Consider the following 19,606-nt stretch of genomic DNA (forward strand, 5'->3'; position numbering starts at 1 on the left):
AAACAAAATGTCTGTAGGTTTGTTCTTAAGTTGAATACAGTAGTGTACATTTGTCCAGTAGTGGGACATTTTTAATGAAAGAGAATAGGCCAAAATGTACTAAAGATAAAGAGTACAGACAAGAATTTTACTACAGGCAGTCCCCAGGAAAAAATATAATGGGGGACAATACAGCAACAATACAGTTCAATACAAGAGCATTAGGAGGGCCCTGATCCTGGGAGCTTACAATCTAAGAGGGAGGGGCTAGTGGTACAAAAGGTAATAACTCTGGTGGATGGTCTGGTAGGAGAAATAGAAGATTCCGTTATTAGCTGAAGGCGGGATAGGCTTCCCTGAAGAGAGAGGTTTTCAGAGATCAACTAAAAGTGGGCAGAGTAGGCGATAGTCTGTTAGATTGGTGTAGAGAGTTCCAGAGGATAGGGAAGGCTCTGGAGAAGTCCTGGAGATGAGCATGGGAGGAGGAGACAAGGGAGCTAGAGAGCAGGAGGTCATGGGAGGAGCAGAGAGTACGGTTTGGGTGATATTTAGAGACAAGATTGGTGATGTAATTTGGGACGGAGTTCTAAATGGCTTTATATGTTATTGTTAATATTTTGAATTTTATTTGTTAGGCAATGGGAAGCCAGTGGAGGGATTGGCAGAGAGGAATGGATGATACTGGATGGAGGCCAGTGGAGGGATTGGCAGAGAAGGATGGAGGACACTGAGTGGAGGTCAGTGGAGGGATTGGCAGAGGGGAATAGAGGACACTGGGTGGAGGCCAGTGGAGGGATTGGCAGAGAGGGATGGAGGACACTGGGTGGAGGCCAGTGGAGGGATTGGCAGAGAGGGGTGGAGGACACTGAATGAAGGCCAGTGGAGGGATTGGCAGAGAGGGGTGGATGACACTGGGTGGAGGCCAGTGGAGGGATTGGCCGAGAGGGATGGAGGACACTGAATGGAGGCCAGTGGAGGGATTGGCAGAGAGGGGTGGAGGACACTGAATGGAGGCAAGTGGAGGGATTGGCCGAGAGGGGTGGAGGACACTGAGTGTAGACCAATGAAGGGATTGGCAGAGAGGGACGGAGGACACTGAGTGTAGGCCAGTGGAGGGATTGGCAGAGAGGGATGGAGGACACTGGAGGGATTGGCAGAGAGGGGTGGAGGACACTGAATGGAGGCTAGTGGAGGGATTGGCAGAGAGGGGTGGCATATACAGAACGGTTAGTAAGGTGGATGAGTCTGACAGCAGCATTCATGATAGACTTAAGAGGGGATAGCCTGCGATGAGGTCGGCCAATGAGGAGGGAGTTACAATAGTCAAGGCGAGAGATAACCAGGGAGTGAATAAGTTGCTTAGTGGTTTCTGAGGTTAGGAACGGTCGTATCTTGGAGATGTTGGAGGTTGGAGATGTTGCGGAGGTGAAGTCTACAATATCTGGACATCGATTGGATTTGGGGCTGAAAGGACAGATGGGAGTCTACGATTACACCTAGTACCCTGGCATGAGGGGAGGGACTGATGGTTGTGTTGTTGATCTTGATGGAGAAGTCAAGGGAGGGGGCATGGGCTGGGGGGAATAGTATGAGCTCCGCTGTGGAAAGATTGAGTTTGAGGAAGTGGAGTGCCATCCATGCCAATATGTCACTTAGTAGGTTAGTAATACGAGAGGAGACTGAAGTGGTGAGGTGAGGAGGAGACTGAAGGGGTGAGGTGAGGAGGAGACTGAAGGGGTGAGGTGAGGAGGAGACTGAAGGGGGTGAGGTGAGGAGGAGACTGAAGGGGGTGAGGTGAGGAGGAGACTGAAGTGGTGAGGTGAGGAGGAAACTGAAGTGGTGAGGTGAGGAGGAGACTGAAGGGGTGAGATGAGGAGCAGAAAGATAGATTTGTGCGTCATCACCATATGGATGCTGCATTTCGAGCGCCCCAGAGGAACCTCATACCCAAACCAAAACCCCTAGTTGAAGTTGAACTCTACAACTACATGGTTCATGAAGACATATCTGTGGTTTGCAACCGACTACTAGAGAAAAGAGGAAGGATGCGGAGACGATAAATATAGCTCAGGGAGGTGATGGCGAGGTAATGAGAATGGCAGCTCTTTATTAAACTAGATGGCATCAAGATGATGGTTTAGATTTCTTTTTGAAACAGATCTTCTGGTCTTCTAAATAATAGCGAAGATCCAAAAATTTGGTGCCACCAGCCTTGTGTCCTGCCCCGCTTGCCCAAAACAATAAAAAAGTAGTGTTATGAATGACTTTGCACTTATTTACTGAATACAGAGGAATATGGTATTGGATGGTGGCTAAACTGACCTTCATCCTTGGACCTTGATGGCTGGTCCATCCTTGATGTCACCGGTTACGGGAACCTCTACTAGAGAAAAGCATAAAAAAGTTCAATATTGTACGAGTATTATATGAAACCAACATTACCGATGAAGAATATTGACAGGGAGTTTCCATGGACATGTGTCTACGGTTACCAAAATCCAATGCCGTGCCCTTTGCCTTGCCAGATAAGTTACCGTTAATGATGGATGGGAGCCATAGGCCTGTTGTGGAAGGTAGAACTAGAACAACGGGTCGCAAGATGCAGCTGATGTGAGAAAGTGGGAGGGAGACGTACTTTCACTTTCGTCTTCACCACGGAAGGAAGGAAGGGCTGGGCTGTTCTCACAGAGCAATTTTCTGTTCATTTTATGTTTTAAAATCATTTTTTACATTTTCTTTTAGTTTTTTTTCAAGCATTGAAGATTCATGAAGGCAGCAAAATCAATAAATGTGTATCAGCGCTCAATGAGAATCAATATAATAGCTGATGGCACAAAAACACCAATAAAAACCTTAAACATAAAAAAAATCCTAAACATTTGCAACGCTGCACATTTGTGTTTGAGGCAGCAAAATATAATCTAAGGATTTTAGTTCTTGCCTACATTATCCATAACGTAAATAAAAATTTGGTCTATATATACACTTTAATTGTGCTTTACTCTTAGTAATTTATATTGATTAGACATTGCAAGATCCTTTTCTGACAAATTATGTTTTTTGCAGCCTTTTTAACCTGGAGGAACCCTTATTATTATTTATGATGGTGATTATTAATATTATTATTATATTTATGATGGTGATTATTATTATTATTATATTTATGATGGTGATTATTATTATTATTCGTGATGATGATGAGGATTATTATAATTACTAATATTTTTATTATTATAGATTACATATATATCATATTATATTTTATTAATATTACATTTTGTATTACTATTATTTATGATGGCGATTATTATTATTATTATTCATGATAATGATGAGGATTATTATAATTACTATTATTTTTATTATTATTATATATTACAGGAATAAATATAGCACTGCCAAATTACACAACACTTTATGTAATGTACATTCACTTAATTTGAACTAATATTCAGGTCTCAAAAACCCTTACTAAAATTATTTTATCTATAGCAGTTGGTGCATTAGCATGATCATTAGGTTTTAAATATAACACTTATTAAAATAATAAAAAAACTTCCGGTTCCGGCGCCGGATGCTGTAACACGCGGGACCCGTGGCTCCCGGGATCCCGGCTATACAACACCCGCTAACTGCCTCGGGGTCCCCGCTCTTCAGCCCTCGGGTGTCCCTTACCTTCTGGCAGTGGCCCCGGCATGGAGCGGTACCTTCTGCCGGCGCAGTCCGGCCACGAGTCGGCGGCTCTCCCCCTCCTGCAGCCAAGATGGCCGACGATGCCTGTCACAGTATGGACACAGGCAAGGAGCGAGATCACACTCAGGGAGCAGACAAAATGGAATCTCCCTCCAACCTCCTCACTGCCTCTCCACTCCCTTTTGGCACTGACTGCCTTAATGAGCAGTATAACAAGATAGCACAGGCAGTGTCTTCTATTTTGCTCCCTAATATTACTCAGGCTGTAGATAGAGCAGTCACAATGGGCATTGAACAGCTGAGAAAGGATCTAAGCGATCATTCTAAACCAGTGGTGGGCAACCTTTTTTTTCAACTGAGCCAAATCTCGCCAAAACCACGATTGAAATTTATTTTGAGAGCCACATTTTTAAAACTGAAAATACATCCCCCATATAGTAATTCATCCCCCATAGTAATTCATCCCCCATAGTAATTCATCCCCCATATTGTAATTCATCCCCCATATAGTAATTCATCCCCCATAGTAATTCATCCCCCATATAGTAATTCATCCCCCATATAGTAATTCATCCCCCATAGTAATTCATCCCCCATATAGTAATTCATCCCCCATAGTAATTCATCCCCCACATAGTAATTCATCCCCCATAGTAATTCATCCCCCATATAGTAATTCATCCCCCATATAGTAATTCATCCCCAATAGTAATTCAACCCCCAATAGTAATTCATCCCCCATATAGTAATTCATCCCCCATATAGTAATTCATCCCCCATAGTAATTCATCCCCCATAGTAATTCATCCCCCATATAGTAATTCATCCCCCATAGTAATTCATCCCCCATAGTAATTCATCCCCCATACAGTAATTCATCCCCCATATAGTAATTCATCCCCCATAGTAATTCATCCCCCATATAGTAATTCATCCCCCCTATAGTAATTCATCCCCCATATAGTAATTCATCCCCCATATAGTAATACATCCCCCATATAGTAATTCATCCCCCATATAGTAATTCATCCCCCATAGTAATTCATCCCCCATAGTAATTCATCCCCCATATAGTAATTCATCCCCCATATAGTAATTCATCCCCCATAGTAATTCATCCCCCATATAGTAATTCATCCCCCATATAGTAATTCATCCCCCCTATAGTAATTCATTCCCCATATTGTGTCAATTCACTTACCTTTGCTCCGCGCGTTCCTCTCGCCGTGTTCCCGCGCCGTTCCGGTCTTCAGGGCGGACTGTGAGAGGAGAGGAGTTCGTCATGCTGCCCCGCCTACATCCTGACAGCCAATGTTTGCCACGCTCCGCGGGCCGGATTAGAAGGTCCGCCGGGCCGTAGTTTGCCCATTGCTGGGCTAGCTGCAGAGTCCTGACTTTTGGGGCGGCCGCCCGAGAGGAGGGAGGGGAGCGGGCGCCCGGCACACAGAAGAGCCGCATTAAAGTGTGCAAAGAGCCGCATGTGGCTCGCGAGCCGCGGCTTGCCGACCACTGTTCTAAACGATTATCTGAGGCTGAACAGCGTTTATCTGATTTAGAAGATGAAGTCCATTCAATGCAAGCGGGTACATCACAATCCAATAGTATACAGCAAAGTATTTCGGATAAAATCGAAGATTTGGAAAATCGATCACGTAGGAATAACCTACGCATTGTGGGTCTTCCAGAATCTTTCAATACTGGATCTCTCCCCGATTTATGCTCAACACGGATCCCGGCGGCGTTAGGCCTATCCTCCTCCTGCCAGGTCGAGAGAGCTCACCGCCTGGGGCCTCCGTCTACCGAGCGCCGAACGCCACGCTCAGTGATTGTCCGCTATCTCAATTATGCTGACCGCGTAGCGATCCTCACCTCTTTCCGTAACTCACGCTCTCTGCAGATTGAGGGTCACAAATTACTGCTATTTGCGGACTACTCGCAGGAAGTGTCGCGTAAACGGAAAGCATTCCAGCAAGTATGTGCCACTCTTTATCAGAGAGGAATAAAGTTCACATTGGCGTATCCGGCCACGTTATGGTTCACTGCACCATCTGGGGCCTCTAAATCTTTTGTCCATCCTGAAGAAGCCCACCAATATCTCCGAGATCACCTAGCCGAAGGGGATCCGGCAACACAGCAGGCGGGTAGAAATTTTGGGCCCAGAGATCAACGCAGTCCCCGCAAAGACCCACCTAAACGTCAACGCATCATTCCATCTTCCTCTAAAGCTCGTCCGCCTTGAAGGTCTAGGAGGCCATTGGTCTCTACATTAAAGCTTCAAGCTTTTCTCTTGATCCGATTGGCTCTGGTGAAAGAGCTTTCTATTGGTATTTTTTATTTTTTGAATGGTATTTTTTTGCATACTGAAATGCTCACACATTCTAAAGTCTGAGCCTGTTCGGTTGTTCAGCGCTAGAAAAACGGCCCCCTCGGCTTATACTCGAGTCAACGTCTGCAGATGGCTCCCCCCCCCTTCCAACAGAAGGGAAACTACGGTAAGTACAGGGGTGGGCAGGGGGCTGCTGTCTCTTACCTGGCTCCGGTCCCACGACGATCCGGTCCTGGAAGCGCGGCTGCTCCTTCATTCGGTTCGTCCACTGGATGTTCGCGTGGCTGCTCGGCTCCGCATTCTCACCGGCGAGGAGGCGGAGCTGAGCGGCCCCGCGAAAATCGAGTGAAGGAGATGCAGGTAAGTGTGTGTGCTTAGGTGCTGCTGCAACCACATATGCTGGCTGCAGCAGCACCATACTGGAACAGGGGTCAGCAAGTGTCAGTGGGAGGAATAGTGCCCCATCATTGGTGTCACTGATACCAATGATGGGGCATTATTCCTCCCACTGACACCAACGATGGGGCACTTTTCCTCCCCCCCACTGACACCAACGATTGGGCACTATTCCTCCCCCCCCCCACTGACACCAATGATGGGGCACTATTCCACCCCCCACTGACACCAACGATGGGGCACTTTTCCTCCCCCCCACTGATACCAAAGATGGGGCACTATTCCTCCACCCCCCCACTGACACCAATGATGGGATACTATTCCTCCCACTGACACCAATGTTGGGACACTATTCCTCCCACTGACACCAATGATGGGACACTATTCCTCCCACTGACACCAAAGATGGGGCACTATTGCACTGACACCAATAATGGGGTGCTATTCCCCCCACTGATACTAATGATGGGGCACTATTCCTGCCACTGATACCAATGATGGGGCACTATTCCTCCCACTGACACCAATGATGGGGCGCTATTCCTCCCACTGACACCAATGATGGGGCACTATTCCTCCCACTGATACCAATGATGGGGCACTATTCCTCCCACTGACACCAATGATGGGGCGCTATTCCTCCCACTGACACCAATGATGGGGCACTATTCCTCCCACTGATACCAATGATGGGGCGCTATTCCTCCCACTGACACCAATGATGGGGCGCTATTCCTCCCACTGACACCAATGATGGGGCACTATTCCTCCCACTGACACCAATGATGGGGCGCTATTCCTTCCACTGACACCAATGATGGGGCACTATTCCTCCCACTGATACCAATGATGGGGCACTATTCCTCCCACTGACACCAATGATGGGGCACTATTCCTCCCACTGACACCAATGATGGGGCACTATTCCTCCCACTGACACCAATGATGGGGCACTATTCCTCCCACTGACACCAATGATGGGGCACTATTCCTCCCACTGATACCAATGATGGGGCACTATTTCTCCCACTGACACCAATGATGAGGCACTATTCCTCCCACTGATACCAATGATGGGGCACTATTCCTCCCACTGACACCAATGATGGGGCACTATTCCTCCCACTGACACCAATGATGGGGCACTATTCCTCCCACTGATACCAATGATGGGGCACTATTTCTCCCACTGACACCAATGATGAGGCACGATTCTTCCCACTGCTGTTCCCACCCTCGGCTTATACTCGAGTCAATAGTTTTTCCCAGTTTTTTGTGGTAAAATTAGGTACCTCGGCTTATATTCGGGTCGGCTTATACTCGAGTATATACGGTATGTATTATCTGTTTGGCACAAGGCCTTTGCATTGTCACCTACTTCAATGTCATGTTTTATTTACATATATGCCTGAATTTTACTTCTTCCTTCCCGCATTGGCCTTGCTCCATACATCAGCAGTGCTGCGGGGGAGGGGTGCTGGAGCCGCTGTCGGGAATTCGTTTGAGGGACGACCTCACGTATCCTTAGTAATTATAACTTGGTCCCAGGGGCAGGCTCCTTTCACTGCTACTCCCGGTCACGCTGATGTTGGTCTATACAGCATGCGGAATGACGTGAAGTCCTTTATACTGTTTTGGTATACTATATGTTTTGTATTTTTGTTGGGCTTTACTAGGGCCCCTGCTCTTGTCTTCGCTTTCTCTCCTCTTTTTTCTCTCCAATCCCACTTCTTCTTCTTTGGAGATCTCCGTCGTCTTCTGAGACCAGATTTACACCACCCACATCCGCCTAATGAAGCAGCGCTAATTGTTACTACATCTCTAATTGGTAAGTCCCGTATCTTCTTATCACATACCTTATCCCAGCTAGAATGACACGTATTTTTTCCTGGAATGTTAAAGGCCTCAGATCTCCTCACAAACGCATGGTAGCATCTGCGGCGCTTATGCGCGGATATAGCTCTACTCTAAGAGACTTATCTCACACATGCATAAAAGTGGCCACCCGCCCAAGTCTATAACTGGCTTATGAAGCAAGGACACATAAACAGGCATCACATAGTGAAAAAAAGGGGGAGAGAACAATGTTCTTGGACAACTTGCCAGCCAGCTTGCTAACAACCGAATTAACCTGTCTAACAGTATGCGTTTATAACAGGGGTTTAGTTAGCACACATTTGCAAATACATACGTAAGCCACAGAGCCACGACACGGCACCCTGATCATCTGTGGTCCTAACTCTAAAATTTATGAGTCCCCATAGTAGAGGCACATGCATTTAATGGATAGATCAAGGGCAGGTGGACCTATCCATTAAATGCATGTGCCTCTACTATGGGGACTCATAAATTTTAGAGTTAGGACCACAGATGATCAGGGTGCCGTGTCGTGGCTCTGTGGCTTACGTATGTATTTGCAAATGTGTGCTAACTAAACCCCTGTTATAAACGCATACTGTTAGACAGGTTAATTCGGTTGTTAGCAAGCTGGCTGGCAAGTTGTCCAAGAACATTGTTCTCTCCCCCTTTTTTTCACTATGTGATGCCTGTTTATGTGTCCTTGCTTCATAAGCCAGTTATAGACTTGGGCGGGTGGCCACTTTTATGCATGTTTGAGTTTTTGGTACGTGGGTGCACTAGGGCCCTGGTTGCCATTGTGCTACATGCTGGGGTCCAGTGCACTCCTTTGCCTTTAAGAGGGGTGGCTCCCTCAGGTCCACCTGCCCTTGATCTATCCATTAAATGCATGTGCCTCTACTATGGGGACTCATAAATTTTAGAGTTAGGACCACAGATGATCAGGGTGCCGTGTCGTGGCTCTGTGGCTTACGTATGTATTTGCAAATGTGTGCTAACTAAACCCCTGTTATAAACGCATACTGTTAGACAGGTTAATTCGGTTGTTAGCAAGCTGGCTGGCAAGTTGTCCAAGAACATTGTTCTCTCCCCCTTTTTTTCACTCATCTCACACAGCCTGACTTTGTCCGTATGCGAAAACTCTGGGTGGGTCACGTCTTCGGCTCCTCTTCCCTTAATAATAAAGCAGGGGTACTTATTCTTATTCACAAGAGACTTAATCCTGAATTGGTCTCTGTGGATGCAGATGCCGAAGGCCGTTTCATAGCAGCACATGTCAAAATAGGACCCCAAGAGTTGGTCCTTGCCAACATATATGCACCCAACTCCCCGACGAGGCAGGTTTTTCAGGGCCTGTCTTCAAGGTTGGCACCCTATATCCACAAGCCGCTTGTCATGGGAGGTGATTTTAATTCTGTTATGCAGGAGCAGGAGGATAAATCGCAGAGTGTTGACCGAGACTCTCGCTCTACTCAGCCTCCCCGTCCAACGCCCACATTACTTGGTAGTTTCGTTGAAGCTATGCAATTTACTGATATATGGCGCTTGACACACCCAGACAGTAGAGATTATACTTTCTATTCTCCCGTTCACCACTCTTTCTCACGAATCGATTATATTTTTTGCAACCCCACAACGTTGCAACATGTTGTATCATCTACCATACATGACATGGCCATATCGGATCACTCTCCAATTTCTATCATTATAAATTTCTTAGATCCTACACCGCACCCTAGGATATGGCACTTCCCCTCGTTTTTGGCAAATAATCAGGAGCTTTCCCGGCAGCTACAAGACACCTGGGCAGATTTCCAATCTACTAATGCGGCTCATGTCTCTAATCCAAATTTATTTTGGGATACGGGGAAGGCGGTATTACGTGGTAAAATTATTGCTTTTACGTCCGCATATAAAAAAAAATTCTGCACCATTTCACGGAGGCTAGTAACCTTCTTAGACTGACTCAGCGCAGGATGACGGACTCAAATACGCAGGACAATAGGACAGCTTGGGCGGACGCTAAAAACCAGTTCGACACATGGGCGGCAGCACAGGAAACACTTCATCACTCATACCTTGACTTACAGTATCACAGGTTTGGTAACAAACCAGGCAAACTTCTGGCGCGCATGTGTAGGAAGCCTTTTACCCCCACGCAATTCACCTCTTCAAAGGATTCTCAGGGGATACTTAAACAATCTTCGGAAGAGATTATATCTATTCTGGAAAGTTTTTACGCAAATTTATATGGGTCGGACCCTATAGACCAGGCACGGGCGCACTCCTTTCTTGACAGCGTACATCTACCACAAATAGATCCAATAGCACTGCAATCTCTAAATGCCCCGATATCACAAGCGGATATTTGTCTAGCTATTAGTTCCTTAGCCAATGGTAAAGCTCCAGGCCCGGACGGGTACACCTCTGAATTTTATAAATTTATGGATAAAACCCTCTCTCCTACTCTACAGCTGGTATATCAGTCTATTCAGGAGAGTGGGGTGTATCTTCCATCAGCTTCCCAAGCCCACATTAAATTAATAGCCAAAAAAGGCAAGGACCCCTCGGACCCTGGTTCTTATCGTCCCATTTCTCTCCTTAATCTAGATGCAAAGATTCTTTCTATAATTGTAGCTAACCGTTTGGCCATCATTTTGCCCACCCTTATTCATCCTTCTCAAGCGGGCTTTATAAAGGGGCGCTCGGCCACATCAAATATTCGCAAAGTGCTCACAGTTCTACATCAGGCTAAAAATAACCCATTACAGGATCTAGCGATTGTTTCCCTCGACGCTGAAAAAGCTTTTGACAATGTAAGTTTTCAATGGCTTTATTCGGTCCTCACTAAATTTGGCTTTTCCGGACCATTCACGCGTTTAATTCAGGCTATGTATTCCGCCCCGACAGCTCAGGTAGTGGCGGCGGGGAAAATATCCAATCCCATTCCATTACATAAGGGAATAAGACAGGGCTGTCCATTGTCCCCCCTGCTTTTCAACTTAGCTTTAGAACCCTTAGCCCGCTTCTTGTTGTTTCAATCACAACTTCATGGCATTCAAATTGCCCAACAGGATCTTTGTCTAGCTTTATTTGCGGACAACATACTAATATTCACCTCCAACCCGACTCTAGACTTACCGTACATTCAGTCCGTTTTTGCAGATTTTCGGTGCTGCCCGGGTCTCCGTATTAATTTTACGAAAAGTGACGTTCTGCCCTTATATCACGCTCGACTCCCTGAGTGGGCTGGCAACTCACTCTTTAAAATTAATACGAACCATATCACTTATCTAGGTATTAAAATTGGGAAATTAGCCTCGTCCCTTTATTCTCTTAACTATTCACCAGTAATCCAAAAAATTTTAGGGGAATTGGAAATGTGGAAAGAACTGCCATTATCACTTATGGGTAGAGCCCACCTCTTCAAGATGACGAGTTTTCCGAAGCTTCTGTATCCTCTTCAAACTATCCCTCTCCTGCTCAAACATACGGATATAGTCAGGCTGAATAAAGCGATTTCTAGTTTCTTATGGAGGGGGCGCCGTCCGCGAATAGCTATATATAAGTTGTTTCTTCCTAGATGTGAGGGTGGTCTGGGCCTTCCCAACATTAGGCTCTACAATCTATCTTGTATTTTACGGGTATGTGTAGATTGGATCTCCCGTTCGTCCGTGTTTTCTAATTACCGACTCGAATCTGCCATGGTGAGCCCATATGATCTGTCGGCCCTTTTACATTCTAATTCTGCCTCACTTCCTCCACATCTTAAACACAATCCACTCATACGGGATACCCTCTTCACATGGAGGGAGGTCAGACGTAGACTAGGAGTTTCTCCCTGGCTGTCTCGCTATCTCCCTATCCATCACAATCCTTCCTTTTCTGTCTCTCAACATCGTGCAGCTTATGAAAAGTGGTATAACCAGGGCCTTAGACTTGTAAGTCAGTTGTATGACTCAGCATCAGGATCCCCCCTTCCGTTCCAACAAATTCTTAGCTCGTTTGACTTACCTTCCCATCATTTTTTGTATATTTTGCAAGTTAGGAATTATATGAAATCCATAGTGCAAAACAAGTCCACTCGCTTTTGCTCTACTATGATAGAAGTCCTTGTAAGGAATCAAAAATACAACATATCCAATATATATGGTCAACTATCTATGCACTATGCAAAACCGCTGGAATCTTATTCTTCCGTCAAAACGTGGATACGAGACTTTGACAATGCCTTCACCGCGGAGCAAATGCTCACAGGTTTTAATACTACCTGTGCGTTCAATACGAACGAATTTTGGAGGGAGCAGCAATTCAAAATTATGCACCATGCCTATATGCCTTGCCTGTACTCCCGAGCAGACTCATTGATCTCTACATGTCCGCTCTGTGGTTCATATAAACCGTCACTTCACCACAGATTTTGGAATTGTCCACGGGTCTGTGTCTTCTGGAACCAACTTTTGAACTTTGTGCTTTTCATCACTACTCTCCAGTTACCTAGGGACCCGCTGCTTCTTCTCTTTGGCAATTTGGAAATATCAGTGTCTGCTGCCCCACACCGCCATCTTGCTTTGTTCAGAGCAACCAAACCATGGCTATCCATTTGCTTGATGGCGGCGAGAAGGTCTATATTGAAAAATGGGTCTCCAACTGTCCGCCTACCATCTCGGACGTCAAATTGGAACTCAACTTTCTACTTTGATTGGATCGGCTTGGTCTGCATATAGCTCCTTCTACAACAGGAGTGGAAAAGTTCAACCGCAAGTGGGGTCAATATGTTTCAAAAGTACTCCCTAGTTTGGAGCCCCAGCACCCCTCTCATGGTTTTCTAAACTAGATTTAAGCTAGTTTCCAGGGTATTCCTGATGCATGGTGTTACTATTGCTCAAGGGGTCAACTGATTGCTACATTATTAATGCTGTGTTCCTCTCAGAAATCTTCTTTGCTCTCGCTTTGCTCTCCTTCCACTTCGCCACTCTGGCTTATTACTCTCTCTCTTATTTTCCTTGCTGACCTATATGAAGTGGTCCCCTACTAGCACATCTATATACATACTGATGCGCTGCTTCTCACTATACTTTACTATATTATTACTTTATCAGTCTATTAATTTTTTTATCCTAATCTCTATATCCTGGCATGTTTTCATGGTCCTCTGGCCTCAGACTTTTGGTACATAACTTCTTGTACTCCAGTTCTCCCTCTTTCCTTCCCTTTTGGGATATTCTTTATATGCTGGCTTTTCCAACTCCTTGGTCTTATGTTCCTACTGTTATATCTCTATCCTATATTTTCACTTTCCCTTCACTTCTTACTCTCATGCACGATGACCTCCCTATTGGTCGATATGACTAGAGATGAGCGAATTATTCAAAAATTCGGTTCGGCTGATTCGCCGAATTCGCTGAATAAATTCGCTTCGAGCCGAATATATTTGCTGCGAATTTAACTTATTAAAAGGGTGTTTCTAGGCTTCAGAGAGCCTTTATATTAGTGCAGAACACTGTACCTTTAATTTAAATGCCCTTGGAGTCTGCTGGGGAAGAGAAATAATACTGTCAGTCAGTATGACATGCAGATGAGTGCCGTCGATCTTAGAATCACCGCACACTTCACTCATTTGGCCAGTCACGGGGCCAAAACCAGAGTGTGGAGCCACAGTGTGGCGGTGGAGGCAGCAGCAATGGGAGGCCATACAGCACCCTATGACAAAATGGAACCCACCAGCAGTGTGAGGAGACCTGAAAGTGGCACATGGCAGAGTGCGGCGATGGAGACAGCAGCAATGGGAGGCCGTACAGGGACCCATGACACACTCTAGACCTGGCAGCAGCATGAGGAGGCGGTACAGGGGCCCATGACAGATTACAGGCCTGGCAGCAGCATGAGGAGTCGGTACGGGGGCCCATGGCAGATTACGGGCCTGGCAGCAGCATGAGGAGGCGGTACAGGGGCCCATGGCAGATTACGGGCCTGGCAGCAGCATGAGGAGGCGGTACAGGGGCCCATGGCAGAGTGGCGGAGCGTAAGGCTGGCCATACATTATACAATTATCTGCAGATTTTTGGTTTAGATTTACCAAAAACCATATAATAGGAGGACAAACCTAAACAACACTTTCAGTTGTATCCAATTAGGCAGGCCCTTGCACTACATAGTTGAAGGTAAATCTAAAGGAAATTGGGCAGAAAATCTGCAGATAATTGTATAATGTATGGCCAGCCTAAGCAGCTAAAATTGAAGGCCATACAGAGGCCTATGTTAAAAAGTCCCCCCAGCAGCAGCGTGGGGAGACGACTATCAAGAGTCCAATGGCAGAGTGGCGGAGCAGAAGCAGCTTCAATTGAAGGCCATACACAGGCCTAGGTTTAAAAGTCCCTCACAGTTAATTCCAATAACGAACTCTACTCCTCCGTGCAATCTAGTTACGAGACCCTGGGCAGGTCTGGGTCCAATTTGTGGTAGAGACTGGTTTTGTTCAGCCATGCTTGAGCGAGTAATAACAGGTCTGTGCTGCCCTTTGGTGTCTGGCTTAATGCGCACAACACTGAACGTCCCAGCGTTTGTCAACGATTTGCCGTTAAGTGATGCAAACCCGCTGAACCACGTTCATGAGGAGCCAGTACAGGGGGCCATGAATCAGTATGGACCTGTCAGCAGCGTGAGCAGACGACAGAGGCACATGGCGCAGGGTGGCGGTGGAGGCAGCAGCAATGGGAGGCCGTACAGGGACCCATGACACACTCTGGACCTGGCAGCAGCATGAGGAGGCGGTACAGGGGCCCATGGCAGAGTGGCGAAGCGTAAGCAGCTTAAATTGAAGGCCATACAGAGGCCTATGTTAAAAAGTCCCCCCAGCAGCAGCGTGGGGAGACGACTATCAAGAGTCCAATGGCAGAGTGGCGGAGCAGAAGCAGCTTCAATTGAAGGCCATACACAGGCCTAGGTTAAAAAGTCCCCCCAGCAGCAGTGTGGGGAGACGACTATCAAGAGTCCAATGGCTGAGTGGCGATCCGGGAAGTCAGCGTTGTGATTGCAGATGCAATGCAGAAATTCTACGAGGTAATGCCGTGGGTGCGAAGAAGATCATATACCGTCGTACTTCCATCCATAAGACGGAACAACCTGCGAACCGGGAGCTTTATTGCCCTGACCCACTGAGCAGGGTCACACACAGGTCTGTCTCTCTTGAATGACCGGAGGCTAATGGAGAATTCTAAGATGGCCGCGATTTATAGCTCCACCATTACACAGTGCTGGCTGGCTGCTGATTGGCTAATGCGATCACATGTCATGAATGCATTATGGGTCAGCGCGCCTTGTCTGCGCGCCTTCCCAGAGATCCCCGCCCCATCTTCTCTGTCTATTTTCTCCGTCGCCACACATGTCGCCGCCATTTTTGGGAAAATTCGATTCGTGCATCCGAAGTTTGCTAATCTTCAGATTCGTCGCGAATAGAATTTTTCCAAATCTTCGGAACGAATTCCACTTCGTCATGTTCGATTCGCTCATCTCTAGATATGACAAATGGTTAACATTGCTCACGTCGCTTATTCTTTTTGCTTTACGTATGATTATATATATATATATGTGATTTTTCGAAATCCTGCATATTTTAACTTCAAGCCCTTGTACCCTGATATATTACATGTTCTATATTTTCCCATAGATACTCTTCTTTTCAAACTTCTCTACTCCCTCTCGGATTCTTTCGGGGCTTCTGTAATATGTTTATGAGTAAAATTGTTATCCTGGAATTTATTCCTCTGATATGGCATGTTGCCACGCTATGAATACTGACAAACCTCATCGTTGGTTATTTTGTGTGTACAATAAAACCCAATAAAGTTTCTTTTAAAAAAAAAATAATAATAATAAAAAAGCACACTGTTTAGTGAATATGGCACCCAGAGGGTATTTATCTTTCACACCACCAGCTCAGTGCAACAAAATAATTTTCAGTAATAAACATTAAAATGCTGTGTAATAATAATGGCCAAAAAACAAACACAGATTTTCAAAATTGCAGCGACCCTTTGGACTGATGGTCAGTGTCCTGCCCCTAAAGCCAGTCAGAAACCCTTGGAGGAACCCTTATTATTATGTATTATTATTATTATTATTATTATGTATTATTATTATTATGTATTATTATTATTATTATTATGTATTATGGTGGTTATTATTATTATTCGTGATGATGATTTTTTTTTTTATTATTATTATTACTATTATTATAATTATTTTGTACAGGTATAAATATAGCACTTTATGTACTGTGCATTTACTTAATTAATGGCCAAAAAACAAACACAGATTTTTAAAATTGCAGTGACCATTTGGACAGATGGTCAATGTCCTGCCCCTGAAGCCTAGTACACATGGTCAGAAACCCTTGGAGGAAACCTTATTATTATTATTTTGCATGATGGTGATTATTAGTATTATTCATTATGAAGATGATTATTATTATTATTTTTATTATTATTATTTATTACAGGAATAAATAATGCACTGCCAATTTATACAGTGCTTTATGTACTGTACATTCACTTAATTTGAAATAATATTCAGGTCTCAAAAACCCTTACTAAAATGATTTTATCTATAGCAGTTGGTGCATTAGCATGATCATTGGGTTTTAGATATAATACTTATTAAAATAATAAAAAAAGCACACTGTTTAGTGAATATGGCACCCAGAGGGTATTTATCTTTCACACCACCAGCTCAGTGCAACAAAATAATTTTCAGTAATAAACATTAAAACACTTTGTAATAATAACGGCCAAAAAACAAACACAGATTTTTAAAATTGCAGTCACCCTTTGGACTGATGGTCAGTGTCCTGCCCCTAAAGCCAGTCAGAAACCCTTGGAGGAACCCTTATTATTATTATGTATTATTATTGATATTATTCTTATTATGTATGATGGTGATTATTATTATTACTTGTATTATTATTATTATTATTTAGCAATAAACATTCAGTAATAAACATTAAAATACTGTGTAATAATAATGGCCAAAAAACAAACACAGACTATTATTATTTTTTTTTATTATTGTTATTATTATTATTATTATTATTATTATTATTATTATTATTATTTAGTACAGGTACTGTGCATTCACTTAGTTAATGGCCAAAAAACAAACACAGATTTTTAAAATTGCAGTCACCCTTTGGACTGATGGTCAGTGTTGTGCCCCTAAAGCCAGTCAGAAACCCTTGGAGGAACCCTTATTATTATTATTGTTATTAATATTATTTCTTATGATTGTGATTATTATTCGTGATTATGATTATAATTTTTTATTATAATTTTTATTATTTTTATGTAGTACAGGCATAAATATAGCACTTTATGTACTGTACATTCACTTAATTAATGGCCAAAAACAATGATGATGATTTATGATGGTGATTATTATTATTATTATTATTAGTAGTAGTAGTGGTAGTAGTAGTATTATTCATGATGATGATGAAGATTATTACTATTATTATTTGTATTATTATTATTTAGTAATAAACATTCAGTAATAAACATTAAAATACTGAGTAATAATAATGGCCAAAAAACAAACACAGATTTTTAAAATTGCAGCGACCCTTTGGACTGATGGTCAGTGTCCTGACCCTAAAGCCTAGTACACACGGTCAGAAACCCTTGGAGGAACCCTTATTATTATTATTATTATTATTATTATTATTATTATGTGTGATTGTGATTATTATTCGTGATTATGATTATTATTTTATTATTATTATTATTATTATTATTACTATTATTATTATTTAGTACAGGCATAAATATAGCACTTTATGTACTGTGCATTCACTTAATTAATGGCCAAAAAACAATGATGATGATTTATGATGGTGATTATTATTATTAGTAGTAGTAGTATTCATGATGATGATTATTACTATTATTATTTGTATTATTATTATTATTATGTATTATGGTGATTATTATTATTATTATTATTATTATTAATGATTATGATTATTATTTTATTATTATTATTATTATTTAGTACAGGCATAAATATAGCACTTTAAGTACTGTGCATTCACTTAATTAATGGCCAAAAAACAATGATGATGATTTATGATGGTGATTATTATTATTACTATTATTATTTGTATTATTATTATTTAGTAATAAACATTAAAATACTGCGTAATAATAATGGCCAAAAAACAAACACAGATTTTTAAAATTGCAGTCACCCTTTGGACTGATGGTCAGTGTCGTGCCCCTAAAGCCTAGTACACACGGTCAGAAAATCGCGTAAATAATTCTGCTGTTGAATCGATCGTACAATAATCTGATTTCGAGAGCCGATCACCACAATTCATCCGGAAATATCCCAAGCGACAAACATGAACATTTTTCTTGTACGATTTTCATTTAATCAGTGCAGTTTTCATGTGAAAACACAATCCCTGTCGTTTCTTCCGAAGTCGTATTCTGTTGTAGGAGAAGCTGAGAAACCTCTTCATTTTCGATAGGGAGTCTAACATGACAAGAAACCCACCCAAAAAATGGACGATCGTTCGTCTGATATTCTCACACCAGGCGTTACATTGAGGACTGTGTCAGGTAGGAGATCAATCTGCAACTGCTCAGGGGACCCCCAAGGACCTATGAAGGGGCCTTAGTGCTCCAGGAATCCCTGGTTGTAGGTTAGAGAAGAACAAGGTTACACTCACCCCTTCAGAACAATGACATTGCAGAAGTCAGCAGACCAACTCCATGTGGCTGGTGTGGGGCCTCACTGAGGGGGTTGTCTGACATCTCCATCCCAGGAACACTGACGTCAGATGCACAGGAACACGCCGTGGGCTCATGCTGCTCCCAGTCCCAGATTTCCTTTGCATCCCCCTAGCTTTCTCTTCTTGGCCAGATCAATACATTGTTACTGAGCCTGAAAAAAGCCAGAGTGTGAAGGAGTGAGAAGACATTTAATATGTGCAGTCCTGAAAAAGTCACCAAGACCTTTGCATTATGTTCATAGAATAATTTTGCATAGGAGCATTAGCAATTATGTAATAATATAAAATTAATTATATATCTATATGTATTTATTTATTTATTTTTTATTTATTTCTTCTTATTATTATGTATTTATTTTTTAAATACCATATATATATATAATTTTTTTATTATTATGTATTTATTTTTTAAATACCGTATATATATATATAATTTTTTTATTATGTATTTATTTTTTAAATACCGTATATATATATATATAATGTTTTTATTATGTATTTATTTTTTAAATACCGTATATATATATATATATATATATATATATAATTTTTTTTATTATTATGTATTT

General features: G+C 43.0%; 1 protein-coding gene across 3 annotated transcripts in view; it reads right to left on the minus strand.

Moving 5' to 3' along the window:
- Positions 1-19,148, minus strand: part of LOC149456351 (NACHT, LRR and PYD domains-containing protein 12-like) — a 50,197-nt gene extending 31,049 nt beyond the window's left edge. Inside the window, exons 1-2 of one of the 3 annotated variants that reach the window (XM_089685140.1) lie at positions 18,975-19,148; positions 2,302-2,359 (exon numbers count right to left, since the gene is read on the minus strand). In XM_089685140.1, the coding sequence (XP_089541266.1) occupies positions 2,302-2,332 (31 nt within the window). In that variant the 5' untranslated portion in view covers positions 2,333-2,359; positions 18,975-19,148. Of the gene's footprint in view, positions 1-2,301; positions 2,363-18,974 lie in introns of all 3 variants that reach the window. The other 2 variants (XM_089685141.1, XM_089685143.1) reach the window with 2 other exon arrangements.
- Between the last annotated feature and the right edge of the window lie 458 nt (positions 19,149-19,606).

Source organism: Staurois parvus, unplaced genomic scaffold (genome assembly GCF_062004578.1).
Source record: "Staurois parvus isolate SC_StPar_1 unplaced genomic scaffold, SC_StPar_1.0 ptg000363l, whole genome shotgun sequence".
In the NCBI taxonomy this organism is placed as follows: Eukaryota; Metazoa; Chordata; class Amphibia; order Anura; family Ranidae; genus Staurois; species Staurois parvus.